General features: G+C 41.6%; 1 protein-coding gene across 10 annotated transcripts in view; it reads left to right on the top strand.

Annotated features, from left to right (window-relative positions):
* The window catches only part of fbrsl1 (fibrosin-like 1), a 329,368-nt gene that overhangs the window by 227,769 nt on the left and 78,217 nt on the right, over nt 1-23,382 (top strand). For 9 of the 10 annotated variants that reach the window (XM_035948759.2, XM_023271541.3, XM_023271547.3 and 6 more), the window contains one exon: nt 6,798-6,827. The exons of the other annotated variant lie outside the window; for it this stretch is intronic. In XM_035948759.2, the coding sequence (XP_035804652.1) occupies nt 6,798-6,827 (30 nt within the window). The remainder of the gene's footprint in view (nt 1-6,797; nt 6,828-23,382) is intronic. 10 annotated transcript variants of the gene reach the window in all.

Here is a 23,382-nt window from a genome sequence, read left to right as displayed (position 1 = left end):
CCATTGCATATAAAGTCGAGTAATTTAACACTAAAAGGCCTCACATTGACTTTGATAATCACAAATTGCATTGACAGAATAGAAGCATAAATTTTTTTTTACGTATATTTTTTCCTGCTTTTATTCATCTCATTTATTACTTTATATATTTTGAGAGCGAGCTGACACTTAAATGCCAGCAGCTCTTGCTTTGGTTGTTTTTTCTGAAATTCTTGCAGCAAGTACAGGGTTGCGATCAGTATTCAGGAAGACAGTCTTTGACGCCATGCCAGCATTTGCGTAGCCCGGCAAGTTCCTCTTCTGCTCCTCTCTCTGTCTCTGAGGCAGAAATCATGGCAGACTGTCCTCCGAGTGTGACAAGTGGAACTGTGTGATTAATTTGGCCAGTCGTTTTAATGTGCTCCGGGATGCGCAACGCTTATTGTCTTCCCCTTGCACGTCTATCGGAATCTGCCAGAGAAAATGTCCAGGAGAATCTAGACATCCATCCTGCCCGCTTTGTTTTTTTTTTTCCTTTCTCATGCTCCCCTCTTCTCAGGCCTGCCTCATTTCAGGGCTGAGCTACGGGGTCGTCATGGGGGCCAGCCCAGGTCGAGGCCCGGCTCCAGCCAGGGCCGCTGGCGGAATAAATCTCCTGTCTCTGAAGTGTTGAAAGCTGTGTAAATGTCAAACGCGTCCGTCTGATGTGCTGGCTGAGGGGAGGAGGGCTTGGAGAGGAGGTGGGAAGCTGGGAGGGAGGGTTGTGGATGTGGATGAGCCATCCGCTGAAGCTGGTCCCCTGTTACCCTTCGTAGCTGGCGGTAGCCAGGTGCAGATGTTGATGCTTGCTCCCTGCCTCTGAACAGCTAGCCAGATTTTTTTCTTTTTTCTTCTATTTTTTTTTTTTTTTTTTTTTAACGCGGGGGCGGGGGGGTTGGTTTGTGAACATCTATGAGAGACACAATCCACTGGGGGCTTGGCTCCTGTCAGGCAGCTTAGTGAGCAGCATATCTCTCCGATTTTAACAATGTCCCTTCTGACCACCAGACGTGCTGTTTGGGGAGGCTTCTGTTTGGGGTTGTGGTTTTGCATTTTCACCATTTGGCTTTCTTGTATAGTCTTGCTGAAAATTGTTTCCCTGGTGCTGATAGGCAAAGAAGAATAGGGTGCTAAACAATGTGGTCCTCTTCTAACCACATTTATGCACTTCTAAACATGAGCCAATCTTGTTCTTTTATTGTATTCCTTCCTTTGACTGGACTAAGTGTAATAGCCCAAGAGGGCAATCACATACAGTACTGACAAAAACTGCTCTAACACCACTTCCATCCGCCCATCCCTTCATCTCTATAGCATCCCCCCTGCCTGTTCTTACTGTTGTTTTGTTCCCCCTTTCCACCTGCCTCTCTGTCTCCTGCTGTGCTGTGTCTCTGTCTGTCTCTGTCTGAGCCATAGCTAGTATTCGTCTTTACGCTCTGCTGCAGTGCTTGCTTCTTGTAAAAGGATAAGCACCATGCTGTGCTCTTTTGATATTATTTTTCCTCCTCGCCAGCTTCAGCCTTGTGAGGCCTCATCTCTAGTGTCATGGCTACTGCTGCAACAACAAGGCCAAGCATGCACCCAGGGAATAGACCGAACCAGTTGTTCATCTCCTTCACCTAGGGTTTAAACTCGTCCTCAGCATTAGAGTGGAGCTCACCACCGCTGTGAGATGGAAGTCATCCGTTCAGCTGCATGCTAAAAATATATTTACACCGATTTCCTGAGAGTATAACGACGTTGGAGATTGGATCAATTTTCGGTCTTTTTCTTTTTGTTGTAATTCATAGATCAAGATGAAGAGAAACATTGTTGTGAATGTGATTTCGCTTTCCCGTAAATACCCAGAGTGGTGAGGGAACAAATGGGTGATGATAACAGGTTGTGATGTACCGTCTCACTAGCAGTATAGAAATGGTTGGCAATTACATCTGAATGGGGACCTGACTGACTAAATCTAAGCCACTTTCTTTTCTTAATGCCCTGCACTCTGTAATGACTGTCTCGTGACAAGTAGAAGTCCAAAAATTAAGGTTTGTGAATATTTCCGAAGAGAAAACAAGAGGACATGTCGTGTATAAATGCAGCCAATATTTTGTTTTCAATTTTCCAGTACATGCTATTAATGAAAGCTAGTGAAGAATTATAATTTATTGTTGTCATTACCAGGGCTGCTATTGGGAATTTGGCTGTCCATTGTGATGATTTGATTGTTCATTCCTTTTTTTCATATCTGGCAATCATAAAATCAGTTGGCATGAATTTCAGTAATGACTTCGACCACATTAAAATGGTCAAATGCTTCCGAGTCTTGGGAACACACTTCTGAGCATTTTAAAATCAATAAAAGACAGCTGCACGTGATGCAAGATTTGAATGGCAGCCTATTTGAAATGCTGATATATTTCAAGGGATACCATATCAGAACAATGAGACAACAAGCCCACAGATGTTTAAATATTACAACAATGTGCAAACGAATAAACAAATGAAACAGATTTTTAAAATGTATAATATTCCCTGCTTTGGAACACCATTTAAACGGTTTGTTTGTTAAATGCTGTTGAATTATAAGCAAATTATTGCATTCACAATTTGTATTTAACTTAAGGTTGTCATTTGAAGGTTCAAAATAGCACCATACTACTTTTGTTCTTTTGACTTCTTTTGAGATATATGTATAGCTGGCTTGGTTTATAAAGCTTGCATTTTCATAAACTACCATCCGTTTTACCCTGTTGTTGTGATGCACATTGACAGATCAAAGAAAACCTGTAAAATTTTAGCTGACTGACACTTCCAGCAGATGATTTAACTAATCATCTTTCAGGGGGTCACCTTAGGTTACTTTTTTTTAAAGTTATTTTTCGGGCCTTTCAGGCTTTATCATATAGGACAGTGGAGAGAGAAAGACAGGAAACATGGGGAGGAGAACCTGGATTCGAACCCATGACCACCGTGTTGGAGGCTATAGCCCCAACCTTAGGTTCCTTTTGAGTAAGCCTTGATTCTTTTGTACATGTGGAACAAAGACACTACATCATTTTGTATGGCATTTTAAATATTCTTTTAAATACTCTCTCTTTCAGGCATACTCCAACAAAGATTTTTGCTGTCAGGCCATTCCTTTCGCCATTTTCAGTGGCATGATTTATATTATGCTAATGGACAAGAATAACATCAGCTAGTAGACAGTCTGGTACTAGATTTTTTCTGTATTCAGTCATGTGCAGTGGAACTAAATCTCAAGGAAGTTGTTGGTTTTATTTTGGCGTATAATATATGGACAAGCAAACATTTGGTGCTCAATCCTTTTTTTCATCTTTCAACTAAATTTCAAGTGTTCAAGATTAGATGCCAATGATTTGAACCTCCTTAGACAGTTGACAGGTGGTAGCTGTGTTACTGAAACGTCTGACATCCAGGGCCTGCTGTTCTTTGTTACTGAAGTATGTGATGTCATCATGTAAGGATCTAAAGAGATCTCTAAGGTTTAAAAAAAAGCTATGGATGCCTGTGAGTCTGGTGAAGGATTATTTGAATAAATCATCCCATCATACAGAAAATCCTCTACAAGTGGCATAGGTTTCAGGTGGCTGGCAATTTGTTGAGTTCAAGAGGAAGAGCAGACAAACACAAGTCTCCAGGAACCTCACATTTCAGCACAGGATCTTCAGGCAGCTCTAGCAGCTGTTGGTGACAAAGTGCATTTGTCTACAACCAGAAAGAGATTAAAGAAATTTGACCTCTATGGGAAGTGTGCCAAAAAAAAATAAAATAAAATAAAAAAATGTTTTCTGTCCAAAAAGAACATTTGGGCAAAACTGAAGTTTGTCATTGAACATGTAGGCTAAAAGCAGACTTTTTAGAAAAAATATGCTGGACATAGAGATAGAATCAAAGATGGAGTAGTTTGACTACAGTAACAGCAGACATGTTTACTGGGGACCAAAGATAACTATTCCAGAGAAAAACCCTCACATAGTGGTGGGAATTATGTGGCTTAAAGCTGCTGTCTTGCCTCAGGAACTGGGCAAGGAATGACTCAGAAAGAAGAAATGAAAGATTATGGAACGGCCCAGTCAAATCCCAGAATTCCATTGAAATGAGATTTGGAAGGGGCAGTACATGCAAAAAAAGCCCTCAAACAGCTCAGACAGTAGGGATGGTCAAAATTTCCGTAAACCAAAGACAGGTGGACAAGTATTCACAGAGGAGTATTCTGTATATTGGTATTTTTGTTGAATCAGTGAAAAAAAGTAAATTTTTCAAGTTATTCAACTGCAAAGTACAATTAAGTCGTTTTGAGAATATGAATGGTAAAACCATACCTGATTTAATTTTGCCTCTCTCCTTTGAAGTAGTCTTCTAGTGCAACAATACACCACTCCCAGTGCTCCTGCCATTCTTATCCCTGTCTGATCACTTGCAACTGCACTTTAACGATTTCACCACGGACCACAAATTTGCCCAGAGAGTAAACATCACATACTATGTCAAGCTGACCGAACCTTCATGCTAGGAATCATCACTGGTCACACGTGTTGTTTCTATGGCTACGACCCGAGACCAAACAGCGGCGTTTCACTGGAAGCCTATAGTCTCCAAATCTGAGAAGGTGCATCAGGTCAGGAGCACAACCAACAGCATCATTCACAGGGTTGTTCCCCAGGGTCGGATTGTCAGTGCCAAGTTTTGCACAAGCGTTCTGAAGTATGGCAAGTGTGATTGTGCCAACATTTTCACATTTGTTGGAGTTATGGTCACTTTTTGGATGCATCAACACAATAATCTTCCCCAAAACGAAATCCAGGTTGAAGAGTTACCATTTTGACACAGTGGAGGAGAGCCAATGCCTACTGATGATATTGTTTGACATGAATACAGAACGGGGCTTCCAAGCAATGTTCCAAATGTGGCAGGAGTGCTGGGAGCAGTGTGTCATGGCACAGGAAGACTAGGGTGAAGGGGAGACTTTCCAAATTTAGATTAGGTACTGTCTCCAGTTTTCTTGATAACACCCTTTATCTGTAGACACTGTTTTACTTTTCCAAATATGTCATAAAGCCAACACTTTCTACCTACTTTTTCTTATGATTATTTGTCCTTCCACAGGTGTATTTGTCTTGTATAAGAATATTCAAATATGAACAATAGGAGCCCAACCGTTTCTTGGAGTTGTTATGCTGTTGCTAGCGATGCAAGCACAATCCCCCCTCCTAAAGGGTTGAGTCACATTGTTTTTCACTTCAAACTTCTGCCAGTGTGGACTCCTGCTGTATCTCTTGTCTTTGTATGGTAGGATGAATCATGGGGCAGGAACCCCCCTACTCACACACATGCCCCCATTCTCCTCTCCTGAGAGATCTTGGCCACTGAGCCCTTGCTCTGATAACTCTCGTTACTTAATTATACATTTGGACCCACCGCACTCACAACAAAGGGCCGCTGTGCCTCCACTGACCCAGCTCCCTCCTCATTGTACCCCGCTCTGAAAGGGAGTCAAACAAAATAAAGAGGGTCCACTTAAATATGTTGCCACAGGGACTTAATTGACAGGTTGAAGGCAGTTTTTCAGTGGGGACCGTCTCTCCCTTTCTCTCTCTCTCTCTCTCTATGTCGCTCTTTGCTTGAATTGCTTTGCCCCTCATGCATCCTGCTGTGAGGTCCAGTGGGACTGGCCTGTAGCTCAACCACTCCTGTTTCCACAACTTCACAATCTATTGTCTCGGGAGGGGGAGTTACCAGCCAAGAGCATTTAGTGACAAATGAATGTGAGAAATGGAAGCAAGGGTCTTGTGAGTAGGATTTAAGTTGTGGAATGTGGTAATAAAAATCCCACAAAAACTGTTAGTTCGGGTTAGTGACTTTATCTAAACTTTACACATCATTTTAGACGAGAGGTGAATATAATTTCCAGGATTTGTGTGAGTTTAATCAAGTTTCTGTTATTTGCTGAAAAGAGATTTCTGCCAATGAACATACCTGGAATGAAAGGCCAGGGCTCTCAGTATCTGCAGCATCCTCATCGTCTGTTTGACAGTGACAAGGGTTGACTTTTTTTCTCCCTTTTTTTGTTTTCTTTTTTCTTTTCTCTCCTGGAGATATTTGAGCCTGATCACTGCATATTTGAATGATGAAACTACATAAAAATTTGAAGTGCTGAAGACAAACCATTTCCCTTCTTTACTGAATAGAAGCTGATTTGGCCTTTGGCTCTGCTAGACAAGGCATATTTCAGAATGCAACTTCTCTTGTTATTCATTTCCTTTATCCCCATAGAAGTCTGACATACAAATTAAAGACCGGCTTGTCATGAGGCAGATTTGAAATACCACACTTAATAGGCACTGCATTGGAGAATTCAAAGAACCTAAGCTCTCTGTGTCCTTGAGATGCTATCGTCCAATTTTAAAGCACACTTAAAAGGCTAAATGACAAGCTGCAGCTGAATGCAGAGTCACTGAACAGGCTCTTTATAATAGAACTCTGTGTATAGTGTTATTCATTTTTTTTTCATCTTTTTCAAATTTACAGCATTGAATTTGCAACAGAAACACCAGAATGGTGTTCTGTGTGGCTGTGCTCCTTTTGAAACTTGAAAAACTCTCTTAGACTACCACACTCTCCTTTTCCTCTTCATCCTCTGCCGTTTGCACTGAAGCTGACAGTGAAAGAGAGGTTGCACACAAAAATAACATCTGCACTGATTATGCTACTGGGGGGAACCAAATGAATAATTCCTTATATTTCCTGTGTCTGTCTCTTTTCTGTTACAGTGTGACAGCGAGAGTGACATTGACGACAAGGTAGGACTGCTTTTCCTGTGTTTATTCCCCCGCCACATGAAGTGGCTGGGAGTTGTGAATAACAAATTTGAGCTCTCAACTAAAGAAGGGAGACAGTCATAGTGTGTTGTTCGAGAAAAAAGATCGGGGGTAAAAGACACTGCCGGTCGCTCCACTGTTGATCATTTGCATCGTACGTGGCAAGAAAGTGACAAGGAAAAATGCAGCACAGGAACAAACTGATTTTCAGTGTTAGTTTGCTGTCTTGAGCGAAAAAAGGCACCTATTATTTTTGGAACATTTTGTGCCAGAATATGCCATACATATGCCTTCGAGCCTTGATCATAGCATGTTCTAAATACAGTAACCACAATGTCTTCGCCTTTAATCTAATCACATGGCACATATCAGCTCTATCAGCCTGTTTGTCTAATATACTAGATAGCAATATCTAAGCCTCTTATGTGGTCATTTCAGTTTAACATGAATGAGTTTTGAACTTAAAAACTGAGAAGGTTCGTTAACAATGTGAATTGTTGCAGTTTGCAGTTTGTTTCATAATAGAGGTGGAAAGTTTAAGCAGTGAATTGATTAGTTGTCAGCTAATAAATTAATTGACAACTGTTTTGATTATTCCTGGGGGATGTATTCATCTAAACTCTCTGTAAATATTTTCTGAATATTTACTGTTGCCTTTCTTTACTCCTCTATGACTTTAAGTGGTATAAAAAACAAGTATATCATCTTGAACTGTAGGAAACATTTTTCACCATTTCCTGACATTATATACACCAAACAACCAACGTTGTTTGAGAAAATAGTCGATAAATAAATATTATGATAGTTGGTAATTGCAGCACTGTTTCACAAAGTGCCTCTGTTCCTTAAATTATTCAAAGGTGGCAACCAGACATGTCAGCTGCTCACTTGTGTGGTTTCAATTTCTGGGTGGGTGAATTCATGGAGAACAACCCAATGAGACAGTGTACAACGTTGATGAACATTGCTTTAAAACTGTTTGCTAACAGTGAGTAAATATGGCATCACCTCCGCAAGTCTCAAATCATTGTCAGCATCTCGATGTGCTTCAAGAACTGCATACATTTTCGCAGTGATGTCATCAAGTTAAGCATTTGACAGTCGAACAGATGTAGTCTATCAGTTTCACCTCTGTGTATTTGTTTGTCGCAGACTTAGAGGTGGTTGGCTGATGGCATCCACCTGGTTACAAGATGAAATGCCTTTGGGGAACCTCGCGCATCCTAATTCCTGCACAGTTTAGCAATTACTCCCTGGTAAATGAATGAGATAGCATGCCTAATCTCCTGTAAGCTTAGCTCCCAGTTCTGTGGAAATGTCTCCAGCTCTCCCTATAAATAATACATTGATAGCAGGCCCAATTTGCATTAACTGTAGCCTGGCAAGTCAATAGGCTTTTATCTCTTCATTGAAGCGAGAAGGAACCGAGGGCGCTAGCTAGTTGACACGACAGAGAGACGTAGCAGACCTGTCAGTCTCCATACGGCTCCCTGGCATCACTGTGGGGGGTAGAGAGGGAAGTAAAGTCGGAGGGAAGCTCTCCAAGTGTTTCCTTTTCAGGGTTTTGTTTTCCCCTCCGCACAGTTACTTGAGACTTATAACAGTTCTATATAGTGTCACAAATTTTGACATTTAATACCATAAAAGTTTGATACTATGATGCTGAACAACACTGCTAAAACAAAGAGAAGACAAAAAACAAGCAGTGCTTTGGCAGTTTTGCAGAAACTCAGCTGTGTTATTGGTAAGGTGTCAGCCAGTCTGTTCAGAAAAGCAGCTCCATATTTGGTGTTTGGCACTGGTTCTTTTAGCCAGTTTAGGTGCACTGGGATGCATTTCAAGACATGGTGGACTACTAGACACAGCAGCCAAGTGTTCAGCTGTCTGATTGTTGAGTTGTGTGTCAATTACTACACAGTCCAAGGGCCTGATTGCAGCTTCACATTCCTTTCATACTCTTATTATTAGTGTGTCATGAAGCAGCATTGTTAGCTTGTGAGACATCTTTTAAAAACACTGTCATAATGTCACTGTTATTACAAGGTACTTTGTACTTACTGTGAGTTACACACTCAATACACTGTACTGTAAGTATTAAAACAACAACAGTTAGCTCAGCATGATACCTGAACTATTAATCCCAAATCACCGACAGAAAAAATTATGCTGCAAATGAATTAAATTTTTAAAACAACACAAATCACCAAATTATCCTGTGTGCAACTATTGATTTTCACTCCTAGATCTCTTGTGTCCTTTTTCGTGTCCCTTTTAAACTGTTCTCTCAGTTCTTATGTTCATTCTCACTTCACTCATGATGTCCATTTTTTCAAGTTTACCTCAAAACAATGCTGACCTGTCCTCATGCATACTGACAGAGTTATGGTCACTATAATCATTCCTATTGTCTGTATACTGAAAATTGAAAGTGGCTGTAAAACAGTTTCAGCGGAAGTGAAAAGGAACCAATTCCAAATTATATTGAAATGATTTCAGGAAGCAATCGCTTTATGACCAGAATGAACAGGAAGAACCTTTACAACAATCAAAAATAATAATTCAATGAACATATCGGCACATTAGTATTATTTTAACATAGATTTGAAACAATAAACTGGTTTTCACTGCAGGACCTTGCAGGCTGTTGTATGGCGGTCCAAACCCGTTTGCGTGTTCTGACTTCAGGAACTGCCCTGTAGAACATCTTTTAGGCTGTTTTTTGTTTGGGGTGTGAAAAAAGTACCAACTGCAGGTTAGATACTTCTGAGCTGCCCTGAAAAACTGTAGAGGACAACAAGTACCTTTTTCATTGCCTTTTTAATGTCCTCATTGAGTAGCAGTCTTCTTCTCTCAAACATCACATCAACAACATAGAATTCTCCAAATGGGCTAACACAACAAATCTCTTTTGTTCTATATTTGCTCATAAACTAGAGTTGCGTCCAGGAAACAGAATTCATCATTGCTTTGGCATGCTTGGAGTTAGCGCCACAGTCAAAGCTGTCGGATTTTAGACCACACTAGAAACAGAAAGGCTGAAAGGACTGATTATGGCACCGTTCCTGAAAAATATTCTCACTAACTTGCCCCTGCAAGGAGTTCCTGCAGTACAAAACCACATAATGCGAACTTAAACTTTAGGGTGCACCGAAGAAGTAATCAATACAGGTCGGCAGTGGAGCTTAAAAATGATTTGTTTTCATAATATCCATATATAAGCTTAAATATTTCTCTTAAGTTGCTACTAGCTAACATTAGCTTAGCATCAGTAAGCGACACGTGACAGGACTGAGACAATGGGACACAAGAACATAAAGTACATGAGAGCAATCAGTGTAAAATCACACTAGTAGAAAACCCACCAGCTAAATACTTCATTAAAGACAGTAATGAAATAGTAAATATTTCAAACTAAATCTTTGATATCTAAGTCAAAATGGAGACCCAAAGGTAAGTTGATATTTCCTATCGTTCTAATGATGTGTTAAACAAAAGTTGTCACTTGTGGCCAATATGAAATTTAACTGAACAACATCAGAATTCCAAAACAAGTTTGACTATCGTGGATTCTTTGAAGAGACATTCTTGATATGCAGGTATTCTACAAGAGTGCAAGAAGAAAATAACATCTGGATAAAGGCTATAGCAGTGCTGACCCTCTCATTCCCTCAGAAACACATTTTACCATAATCTAGGTGATGAGAGTTGCAAATCATCCATATCAAATTGCAGAGGAAAAGGAGAAGAATGGGGGGAGAAAAAAATAATTTGACAGGCCATCACCAAAAGCAGGGGAAAAAAAGGCGACGGTGTTAAAATTGGGTTCCATGAGGAGAAAGACAAACACTGTCATTTGTAATTGCCTGCACTCAGGATAACTCGACAGTGATAATTTTCTGCAACATTTTAGTGAAACAGGTGCCAGCTCCTCCCGTATCTTCCCAAGGAAAACAAAGACTCCTTTCACATCAGATTACCAGCCACCTGAACACCCACATTGTCAGGATTTCACAGATTAACTTAATTAGAATATTGCTTCCAGGTGTGCCCCCGGGGTGCAATCAGTTACACTGTATTTGAATAACACCGACGGGTTGCTACAGCAAAGTCAGTTTAAATTGCTGCGGCTTGTGAAGCTCGCTCGTATCAAAGCAAACGCGCGAGATAGCATGCGGTGATCTGTTTCCAGAACATGTCAGACTTGAATTCTTTGAAGATTACCGGGTCACCTCCAGTTCGGTACAAGGCTGCTGTGATGGGAAGCTTTATGTAGATGGGCTAGCCTCAAACAAAACAAGCCATCAGTGTCTTGGTCATGTGTTCTCATCATTGGAATTCTTGGGAAGCCTGTCATCTGAGGTCCAAGATTATATTATGTTTGACTCTGAGCAGTATTGAGGATGTCCTTAAAAAAATAGCCTTGGTCTTGGTCTGCCTTATGTCTACCCCCTTTAGGAAGATTCACATAATTAAGAATTCCTTATGGAGAACAATGTTTGCTCTGTTTTTGCTGTTTTTGAAGCAGCACTTGGTGCATTTGTGCAGAGCTACGCTACATTAGATGCTCAAGAAGGAACTAACCACATGTTACATCGTAAATGGCTTGGCAATGGAGAAACTGTGTCTATTCATGTCAGGCTTTGGAAGTGGTGACGCCAGTTATTTTCTAGTCTTGTTCCAAATACTGGGAAATACTAAATGTCTCTGTGTGACTGTCAAGTGATTAAAATGTACTTACTTGCCCCAGGACATGTGGTAGCTGTACAGTGCCTCACAGAATAAAGCGTCCAATGAATGGTTGTTCTTGTGTAATGGTGACATCTGTCCAGTGTCACAAGTTTACCATTTGATGTAACTGATATGATGAGATGTATTCTTTGAGATAAATTTTAGCTATTTTTATTTGTTTTATGTGAATGTTCATTAGGGTCAGTTCACTGGTTTTGTGTCAACTATTCATTATTTCTTGAAACTGGTTTATAGTTTGACGTCAGCGTGAAGTTGTTATTTTCATTTCATTTCAGGCTAACAAACTTCACAATCTTTCAGTGCAGTAGATATGTTTCTAAAAGTGTATTTTCAACTGCCACAAATGTAGAGAATGTTTCCATCCATCCGTTTTCCACCTATAATCTATGAAGCAGTCAACCCTGCCAACCCCTGACATGTCTGAGATACTCCAAGTCAAGACGGTCATTTTCTTTCATTGAAGGGGCACAGAAAGAAATAGAGTGGGATTTATCCCTTCTCGGTTTGCTCATGCACTCTCCTAGAGTGTCATCCTATCTCCATTAGGTCCCACTTTGCCGTCCTTGCCGGCTCCTCCAATTTCCTCTGTATTCTTTCTCCTGTGCAAATATTACAGTGGCTGTCTGTATGCGAACGCAGCGGCCTTGTGTCAGGTGAGTTACCAGCGCCCCATCACCATAGCCACAGCGGAGGACACCCAGGTCGGCTAATTCTATTTGGCCCTATTTGCCGTGCAGTCACTCAGCAGAAAGTGTATCTGTCTCCGGGGGAGTCTCCAAGGACCATTACCACATCCTGTCTATGAGCTCTTTTATGGCTCTGGTATACTCATCTGCCAGGGCAGCACACAGGCTCTGATTGACACATTAATTCCTCCTCTAGCTCCTTATCTCCCTGCAGTTTGCGGAATGAATGCCATATCACCACGTCCGAGCATCTCTGCCGGCTTATCAGTAATAGCTCGTCAGCTTGTGGTATCCTCCCAGCTGATGTATTGGGGGTGCGCCTTGTAAAGCTAGCAGTGCACCCGCAACGAAAAACAAGAATGCTGTGGGGATTTAAATATATCTGTTAACACCGCCACTGCCGTCACCTCTCTGTTTTTTTTTGTTTTTTTGTTTTTTTACTTTAAATCTCATGCTCTCTTGTATCTGCTTTATTTACAGCCTGCTCCGTATTTGTCAGTACCAGTGTTGTCATCCTTTACCTCTTCTCCTCTGTCGCCATTTTGGAAATGAAAAAGCCAATAGTAATAGACAGTATATTCATGTAGATGTTTTCCCCCTCCTATATACCCCTCCTCAACCCCCGCTGCTTTGCAAGATCCAGATTGGTCTCCTAGAGTCATCATATTCAATAACAAATAGGCCACCCACCAGGCCGCTGACAACCTTAACATTTTTTTATGGACGGAAAAAATGGACCGGCTTAATGTTTCGACACAAGTGATCATCCGTCCTCATCTCTTTAATGAAATTAGATTAAGTGCACCTGGGAAAGAGCTGAGAAAGCAGAATGCTTCGCCACCTCCTTTAATCTAAAACCAATTTGCCAGTAATATTCCTTTCCCCCCAGCTTGGGATTCGTCGGCCCTGATTCAAAATGGAGGAGGAATGAGATGAGACCAGAGCTGACTGGTTGCATTCAGCTCCCCACAGGCACTGTGAAATTAGAACTGACACCGGCAACACAGGCCTTAATATGGAGATGTCATTTTTCTCCTCTTGCCTTTGTCTTTCTCTTTCCTTCCTCCCTTCTCTCCTTTTTTTTCTCTGTTACTCAGTTCCTTCCTCTTTTCACCACGGTTTTCACTTTTTGGCTGAGCCTGAAAGCAAAACATAGCAAAAAAAAGGGGGGAAAAAGAAAGTGTGAAATGCAAAGATTTACTATCCCTCCCCTAATTTCAGTAATGTTTGGATACAAGACTTCCTGTAAGTTTGATGATTACAGTTGAGATTAGTTATGCTGTAATCAACTTCTTTTGGAAAAATAATGATGATTTTTCGCTTTGTAGATCAGCCAGGAACAAACATGTTGTCCATCAGGTGGTCTCATGATGTTCTTCACATCTAGCTATTACAATAAACCTGGAAACACTTATCTCTTTGATTTATATTGGGCTGTTTGCAACATGCTGTCATTTATGGTCAGCTCCAACTCATGTGTGCTCTGCAGGCTAATGTTTTTTTTTTTTCCTTTTGTGTGGTTGTCAAGCAGTGCATCTGTTGTACATTTAGCGCACAAGTATGCTGTGATCAGGGAGCACATTTGGATTTGCCTCTGAAGCGAAGACGGACGCCCTTAGTCGTAGCGGCATGTGATGTGTGTGCGTTTGTATACAAGCTCGGAGGCAAGTGAGTGTAAGGGTACGCTCAGTGGTGAAAACCAGCCCCAGTGCATGTTGGGAAGAAGCGGCGTGATGACAGAGAAAGACTTGGAGCTTCTGCAGGGCCAGCCAGCAGACACAGCCAACTGACATCAGCAACGACAGCTTGTCACTAGCAATGCACGTCATACAGCATCGCGGGGACAGTCAACATGGCCGTAGTGTCATTGATGGCACAGCATCCAATAACCGGGTCTAGATTCCTTCTTAAAGGTTAGCGCTGATGTTGGCATCGCAGATGAAAATAAAAGGGTTCTGGCAAGCAGAACCACGCCAGCCACTCAGAGCAAGGGAGGTGTGAAAATATAGAATGGCATCAAGACTATAATCTTCTTTCACTTACTGCCATCTTTCAGGGAGGCTGTTTGTGGTGGCAGAGAGTGTTAATAGAACAAATAGTCGTCCCTTTGTTCTGTTAAAATCATAACACACACCCAACCCTTCTGTCTTTGAAACACCAGTGCTCTGCTAACTCTTTGAGAAAATCCTGTCACCACTCAGCCATGCTCAACAGTTTGTGATCATTGTTATTGAGGGAGTTATTGTTGCCTCAGTGAACACCAGGTTTTGGTATGTGTTTTTCCTCCACCTGGACTAGATCCATTTTTAGAGGTGGTTTTCTTCAAATACTGTTTTTGTCACCTGAGAGCCCTGGTTCTGTAATAGGAGAGTTTTCAGCAACGGTCAGGTGAAACGCTCGATTGAGCAATTTTCTGCTAGAGATCTCGTCAGTTCAATGATACGGTGATAGAGAAAGCATGGCAGGCCATATCAAACCAGACATGCGAGGTCCTACACCAGCTGTGGTGCCGCAGTGTGTCACATCTGTTGGACACTGCAGGAGAATTACACAAGTGCATTAATTTTTTTCAGACACCATATTTTTTTGATGTCCCCACTGTTAAATGATTTGTACTAATTCAAATTAAAGTATGCATCTGCTTTCATTAATTGATGCATGTCCAATAATAACAAAGAATAAAGTGACTGTGCAATGTGAAGAGCTTTTTATTGGTAGCATGACTTCATCCACCTTTCAAAATAATTAAACTAAAACATGTAATATCAAACATAAAACCTTCTTAATGTAGTTAACGTGAAGTGTCTTTATGGACAATACCCTTTGAGTGACGCACTCTCACAGAAGTTAATGCACATCCACTTAATTGCAAGTAAAGCATAGCACATCATGCAGGCAGTGATCTCAATGTAAATGTGTGTCATGATGTTAAACAGGCAGCTACACTGACTAACCCCATGCTAGGTGTGTGTCCACTGTGCTCCAAGCCAGCACGGCACAGCATTCATTGTTTTTCAAGTGGCCTGTGTTTGAATAACAATCCAAGCACTATATACATTTTTCCACATGAGTAATAAAAGTAAAATTGACTCCATATTGGGTACAGATGTTCTGTGGAAAGAGAAAAAGACACAAATGTTTTTGTGTACGTGGATGTAAGATTTGAGTGTTTCTGATCGTGCATAAACATAATGCCTAAGTGGGTTTTTATTCAATAAACATGGTTGGACTGTAATTACTTACACATTTCTTCTGGCTGGAAATGGAAGACAGACTTTGTGTGCGTTTAGAGCTGGCACACCAAGACTCATGTCTGTCCCAGCCTTGGCTTGTCTGCATAAGATTTCTTAATGCAAGAGGACTTGCTTTTCCTCCACAACAAATGGCATATGCAATCAGGAATAAATATAGAATTCCCTGTTGTTATTAGGAATCAGTGCCATCATGGATAATGTTTCCCTGAAGAAGTGTTGCTTCCTCTTTGGCCAGAAATACATCAGTAAATGGAGTTTAGGTCCACTGTGGCTGCAAAAAGAATGTTTAGAGAGCCTCAATTCCCCTCTCAGACAAAGAGGCCAGTCAGCAGCGTAGAACGCGAGTCATATTTTTTGGAGAAATTTTATAAGAAACATCAATACACATTAATCGTGAAATCATAGGCCATAGTCATTTCTTGAAGCTTTGTATTTTGTCTCCATTTGCCAAATATTTCCTACTGAGACCAAGTTTCACAACATTGCGTCTTTACAGAAAGGATCATCTGCAGCCCTCATAATGGTGATGATGGACAATAAAGGAAGCGAGCACTGAGCCGCTCTCCCACCCACTGAGAGAAGCATATTTCATCTTTCTTTTGCAAACCACTTGAGCATCTCCACGTCATTCTAAACACTCAGATGCCTGTGGATGGGCTGGCGACTGCCAGACCTCAAGCCCTTGCAGGTCCTCGCGTCACTTGGGCTATGGAGGGAACTTTCCGTGGGCGAATGTGTATGTGATGTGGAAAGCTGAGAACCCTGGAGAGCATGCTGAGATCAGGCCCAAACACACACAGGGGCCAGCTGTCTTCAATTAAACCAGAAACCCCAGCCACTGCAGTCCCTTATGCACAAAAGCAACCCGCTTTGATCTGTGCCAGCCAGGGGAAAAGGTACAGGGCTTCAAAGATTACAGGAAAAAAAAATAATTATTGTGTCCTCCATAAAAGTTAACAGGGATTTTTAGGCTCGGGGGCAGAGGGAAGCACATATTAATGATGGCTGTCATTCACATGCACATTGCCAGTTATTTTCCCTTCTCCCCATCGTTTCAGTGAGCTTTAATTAGTGAGCACACCTGGCCTCTCTCGCCAAAGTTAACTGCAGAACTCTCTCTGCGATAGTTTCTATGAGCGCCGAAGACCAATTCTGAGTCATGCAGGGCACATTGGCGCAACTGAAACTGATATGCTTGTCAGTTTCAGCTTGACACACAGAAGAGGTATAGCAGCTCTTGGATATGTATGAGGTTTGGAATCACAGACAGACCAGCATTAAAACGGTCCCCCTGCCAAGCACCACAGACGCAGGCGGCATGGGCATCCATTAAATTAATTTGACTTCATTAGTGCAGACCTGCTAGGCCTGGGGTGCCCACAGAGATGCCAGAGGGTGGGAGGTAGGGGGGTGGTGGATGAGTGGCATCAGCCGCTGTGCTCTGAGGAGAGCGAACACATGGCACTGACAGGCGGAATATGGCCCCAGTTCTTACACCGGGACGGCTGCCAAACAAAGGCAACATGCGTCACTGGCTTTGGGGGAGCTCAATCAACACCCGGTCGGAGTATTAGCGCCATGCGCACTGCGCCACATCAGTGAGGAGGCCGCGGGTCGCTGGGCAGCCTGCAAGTCAAGCATGTGCGCACAGCGAATGTGGCTGCGTGATATGATACAGAATACAGAGACACTGCCAATGGTTCGACCCACTGCCATCACCTTTGTGTCTGCTGCCAAAAACCCTCATTATTAGGTTCCAAAGCTCACGTTTATCTCTCGTTGGTGACTTACAGCGATGATGATTTTAAATGTTTGTTGTTGTTACTTTTGGCATGCATATGATTGTTTCATTCTTTGCGCATTTACAGTCCTGCAGTTTTGTTGTGTTTGTGCACTATTGGTGTTTTTATGGGCAGGACTGAAATCCTGCACACAAGGAGTGTGCACTGTCTTGTCAAAATTTCAGTCTAATCAGCTTATTTGCAGACAAAATATTATCAATAATGAGCATAAGTGGTGCCATTTCGTCATGCATCGCTTTGCATGATTAATAGCAATATCATTTGTATTTCATTTTAAGCAAATTGATGAAGTATTGGAAATAAATTACTGCTTTTAACTTGAAAGTTTATTTTAGTCTGTGTCGTTGGATGTGGATCTTAGAAACTTTTCAGCCAAGTTTCATGCAGCCACCAGAAATAGGCTTTGCTGTCTTGTTATTTCCTTTTAACCATCTACTTGCAGCTGACATGAGCTTCACCAGTTTGTTTGGTGAGGTTACATGCTTTGATTAACAGCACCTCTAGCAGCATTTCTAGCCCGCAACCTCCCTGGCCCAAGCCTGCTGCTGTAACCTCTAGGCAAGCACTGCCAGCTTCTGGAGCTGACCTGAACTCTGCTGGGAGTGGTGCACCTGATAAATACAGAAGTGTGGAAATAAATAAATAATTGGAGGCATTAAGTCCAGATAGGACTGGAAGGTAGCCTGGGGGTGGTAAGTGTTCTGCCTGACAGCAGCGAACACTTTGATCAGAGGGCCCCGTCTGAAGATCGCTTCCACATCTGCACAGGGGGAACGAGCTGTAAACTGCCAAGAAGCATTTTAATGACAGTTGGATTATAAAATGAAAGAGGGCTCCAGATGGCAGGCAGTGCAGCGGCTGCGGTTCGGGGGGGGAGGCTGTTTAAACTGCTTTTTTATTGATAAAATATGGGGTGAAAAATTGCGCAAGGCTTATTAGGCATCCCGCTGTGATGTTGCTCAGCTGGCCAAGCTGTTCACCGTGGCCCTCATCCAAACATGCCTCCATAAATTTTTAGCAGTACCTTTAAATCTGTAAGATCCCTGCTTGTTAAGTTCACTATGACTCCCCCAAAACCCCCCACACTGTATTTGTCCTTTGAAAGACTTGCTTGTGTCTTTTGTTTGTGGACCGGCAGGATGAAAGCAGTGTTAGTAGCTCAGCACAGACTGGGGAGGTTGGAGCGGGGTTCCCACATAGCATGCTCATTATCGTTCGCCAAGAACCAGAGTTTAGCCCTTAAACAACTTAATTCCTGCATGATTTCATTAGCTTTGCTCTCCTAGTGATAAAATGAGGCCGACTTTATTAATTCAAGACTCTGTGGTTATGCTTTTCACCTAGATACAGAGAGCTCCATTGAAGGCAGAAACAGTCATCTGGGCATTGACATTTAGTAACTTGCTGCAATAGCGGTCAGAAAGGAGAAACAGTCAACCTTAGAGTGAATCGAGTATCCAGTGAAAGCTCAATGTGCATGAATAGTAATCTCTATCAGTATAGTCATAAGAGAGGTCCATTTGGTGGAAATACATGGGTTGCTCAGTAATGAATTCCCTTTCAGAGGTGCTAACCTTAAGCTTTATAAATGCACATGTTGGAGAGAAGTCATGATGATTTATTAAGGAAAAAGGTCAGATAATTACATTTTTATGTGATTCGTAGTGATGTTACTTAAATTGATTGTCACCTTTTAAATAAGTGTCTCCCAGGTAATATTACCTTACACTAAAATGGTCCCTTGCACATCTTTGATCTGGAGCTCAAATTGAATTTACTTGAACGGTGAATAGGCCTGATTCAAAAGCTGGGAAAAAATCATGGTATCAATAAAAGGGATCAGTAAAAGCCATCTTGACTCCATCAAAATCTATACATGTCACACGTATGCCTTTCACTCTGCAGAGTGGGCTCTTTTCAGCTGAGATATGTTGTTAGGCATGCTCTCACTGCTAATTTAAAATCCATTTAAGCTGATAGGGTGGTTGACTAAAACACCGCCTTGATGCCCTTGCAAAAATGGGCGCATATATTGTTTTTCCTACCTCCTGAAAACAGGCAGCCCCAATTTATATTCCATAACTACCACTTCAAGGCCAACCCGCTGCGCCCCCATTCCACCCTCGCGCCTACCCATGGCATCAAAGACAATTACTGTCGACATCACATCAAATTACAACTGTTGGTTTGCTTGTTTGTCTCGTTATGTGACTTGAAAACTGCCGTCTTCCACCCAGGGAAGGTCCCCTCCCATCTGCTCTCCTCCCTCTGCCCACCCTTATGGGCCTGCACACATAAATCCCCTCCCAGCACCGGCAAGAGAAAGGACAGGCAGCCGACAGCCTAATGGACTAATTTGTAATTGCGAACGAGAAAAAGCTGAGTTGTTGGACGTGTTATAATTTGACAGAGAGTGGCAGCTCTGAGCTGGACCGTGACGCTTCAACCACAAATCTTTTCCTCCCTCCTCCCTTCTCTTCCACTCCTCAAATGCTTTCTTTCTTCCCCTCCGTGGAGAATAGTCAGAAAGGAAGGTGATGGAAGAGATGCTTTCGGCACATTCTGCTGCTCAAAGCTCCTGGCTCTGTCATATTCCTTTTCTTTCCTCTCCACCCAGCCTTCCCCCCCTCCTCACATCCCTGCCTCCCCTCCTTCTCTACCTTCACATGGATCCCTCAGGATAGAGTAGGGAAAGTATCTCAGAGCATTCAGATGCGTTTGAAGTGCAGGACAGATGGGGGGCTCAAGGGACTGTAAAAAATGAATCGAGGCTAGTAATAGGAGAGATGTTTTGAATCCTCTCCCCCATAAGTTATTTATCAGGGGCCCTTAGTGGTGGAGGATGACTTCAGAGTGCTCCCTTAATGTGGCATCTGATGACTAGTAGGGGGGCTGTTCCAGGAAGTACTGTTGTAAAACAGGAGGAGAACATTAGCAGGGAAGTCTCTCAGGGCCAAGGAGGCAAAAGAGAGAAACAACACACAGGGCGGCTCTTTCCCAGCATGCAACACAGGTCAGAGTAGAGAGGCGTACAAGAAGATGTCCCGGAGCCCCCTACCAGCCAGTGATATCACACGACGTACAGAGCGAGATGTTCTGTACTACGATTCCCAGCAGGGAGTGATGTTTGAGTAGACAAGGTACTTCAAATAATGTATTTCCTCAAATAGTGACCGTGGCCTTTATTTACCTCAACTGCGGAACGTAATAGGCCTTTATTTTAACTAAAAGTATATTTGGTAACATTTTACTGCAAAGTCTCATTTGATTCACTCCTGGCTGTCCTGTAATTGTCACTGCATTGTGCTGTTAATGTGAACTCCACGCTCCTTGTAAGTATTTCAAACTAAAAGCCCACCAGTGTTTCAATACACAGAAATCTTTCATTTATTAACCAGGACAATAATGATTTACATGAATAATCTACTAAAGCAAAGGCTTGGAAATAACATCAGTATATTATTGAATTAATAAAGTTAATGTGGAATAAGCATACTTTATGCTTGACTGGCATGCACATTATGTTGACAGGCACCAGGAGTGCATCCACCCGTGTTTTTTGCCCAATTTTATTTGAAGACTGGTCTTTATTTGTTTGTGTCGACTACACCAATACTAGAGCACCAGATGCTTTTTATATGAGGAATTGTGCTCAGTTCAGTGCTCCCCCTTTGAATTGTCTGCTGAGTTAACTGGTTTACTGCTTGGCCTATTACTGGTACTACTGTTGTAATGAATTAAATCATTTACAAGAAAAAATAGAAAATCGTAATGATAACCATTCTGCACTGAATTGTAGTATAGCAAATAAGCTAATAGCACATGCCAAGAGAAACTTGAAAATTACTACTAAAATAATCAGTAGTCACAACCTTCTGGTCACTTGGTTCTGCTTTGTGTTATTTATTTCCACAACTATCATGTTTTATTATGTAGCTTATTTATTTAGCTCTTTAGACACAGATATCAACTATGACCTTCTTTGGACTAGCCACTTGGGAAAAAATTATTTGTTATGCTACTATTTAGTTGAAAGTGATGAAACTATGGAGTTTCTAAAAATCTAGTAATGAACCTTGTGTGTATGTATATTTTACATGACAACCCAGAAAAAACAGAAACTACTAGAAGTACAAACCCTTACATGGTTTGTTATCAGTTATCAATTGAATGTCACCCAGTATTGCATTGTTCTTGGTCTTGAGTGTGCCAAACTGCATCACGTTCAAACTATCAGAGATGAGCATCAGCAATCAGCTGATGTTTCATTTTAATGAATGGAAAGCAATACACGGGTTTCACCACCATGAAACATTGTACATCACAATCACGCCAGTAATGGTCCAAGCCAACCAGGGTAGTCTCAGATCACAGGAGACTAATGGCCTCTGAACTGATCACTGAGGCTAATAAAGACCAGCTAATGACATAGCCGCTTCGTTTGTGCTAATTGCTCTCCCTGGACCTCCGCCGTGGCCCATGTCTCCCAAGCATCTGTCATGAGGCATATTCCCCGACACAGCTCAGACCCTGGCCTCGTCCTCAAAGCCAGGCACAATGCCAGAAACAATTGTCCTCTGGTGTCCTTTTACCATACTACAGTGAGGTGTGAAAAAACATTGTCTAGGTATATTGTTGTGTCAGGCCGACATCTTGATAAAACTAAATGTGTCTGTGTGTGGATGTCAGACCTGGATTGTTACATTATAATTCAGCAACTGTTATATCTAATAATTCCTGAAATAAAAATTGATTTTATTGATGATTTCTCCCATAGACGTTTGCATTGATCTTCAGCACATTAAAGCTCTTTGTACAGCCAAATCAATATAATTGTCAAGAAAAACATACTAGTATTATTTGGTTTACAGAATGCCATAAAGTATGGACCACAAAAAGAATATCTATAATAAAGCTTAATTTATGTCCAAGTGGTATTAGGTATTCAACTTTAAGTAGCATGTATATGTATATGTACGATGCTGAGTCTAGGATTAACATTTTTCAAATTACTTAGAATATTCAGTGGTCTATCAAAAAGCCTACAACTTGTGAGAACAATAAATATCAACCGATGGAAGCACGAATTATTGAAAAATTATTTACAAAATGCTGTCACCAGCTGTCCAGGCAAAGATTCTAGTAGTGGCAGAGTGTAAGGGGAGTAACACTGACAACTGTATGACTTTATGGTGCAGATTGAGACGTAGTCAGATGTGCACTCTAGTACTCTGCAATTGTCAGATACTAAAAGTAAAGTGAGAATGCTATCCACAATAAGTGGATAGTTTTTATTTATCATTTATATGAATACAAAGTGTAGTAATCAGAAAAAACAAAGTTAAGACAATATTTGTTGGGATGAATCCTCTCAGTCCCTCTCTGGCCATTGAATAAATCCCTAAAACCTTGACAGGATTGGTTCCTTTAGGTTTATGAACCCCGAAAGTCTAAACATTTATTTTTGAGACTGCTATTAGTACACTGCAAGTAAGAACTGCATATCTTGATTTTCATCTTAAAACAAGCTCTTTGGCAGGCAGTTTGTTCCAAGCGTCTTGGAGAAGTTGCCACAGTTCTCCTGTGGGTTCAGGCTGTCTCAGTTTCTTCTGTCTCTTCATGCAAACACAGACTGACTCAATGATGTTGAGATCAGGGCACTGTGGGCGCCATACCATCTGTCGCTAGATTCAATGTTCTTGTCACTGAAGATGGTCAGAGCTTACACTGTAGATGCAGGGACCTACTATTATCATGACAGTAGCACAGGTGCCGAAATGGTATTGCTCTATTCCTGTTCATTAGGCAGTTTTAGAAACAAATTAAGCTTCCTAGCTTCCAGTGTTTGCAGATGTATTTTGAATAAATCAAGATTTTGACTCTCTTCTGAACCACCTCTGCAATCCTTTGTAACCAAATGAATTCAAGTTAGGAACAGCAACCATTCGCCATCAATGAGCACAAACTATTCCACAGACTTCTTTCAAGCTTGCAAGACATTTAAATATATATTTTGCATCTTGTATTACCTGAAATAAGATGCCAC

Source organism: Amphiprion ocellaris, chromosome 6 (assembly GCF_022539595.1).
Source record: "Amphiprion ocellaris isolate individual 3 ecotype Okinawa chromosome 6, ASM2253959v1, whole genome shotgun sequence".
Taxonomy (NCBI): domain Eukaryota; kingdom Metazoa; phylum Chordata; class Actinopteri; family Pomacentridae; genus Amphiprion; species Amphiprion ocellaris.
This window is presented reverse-complemented; position numbering and strand designations above follow the sequence as displayed.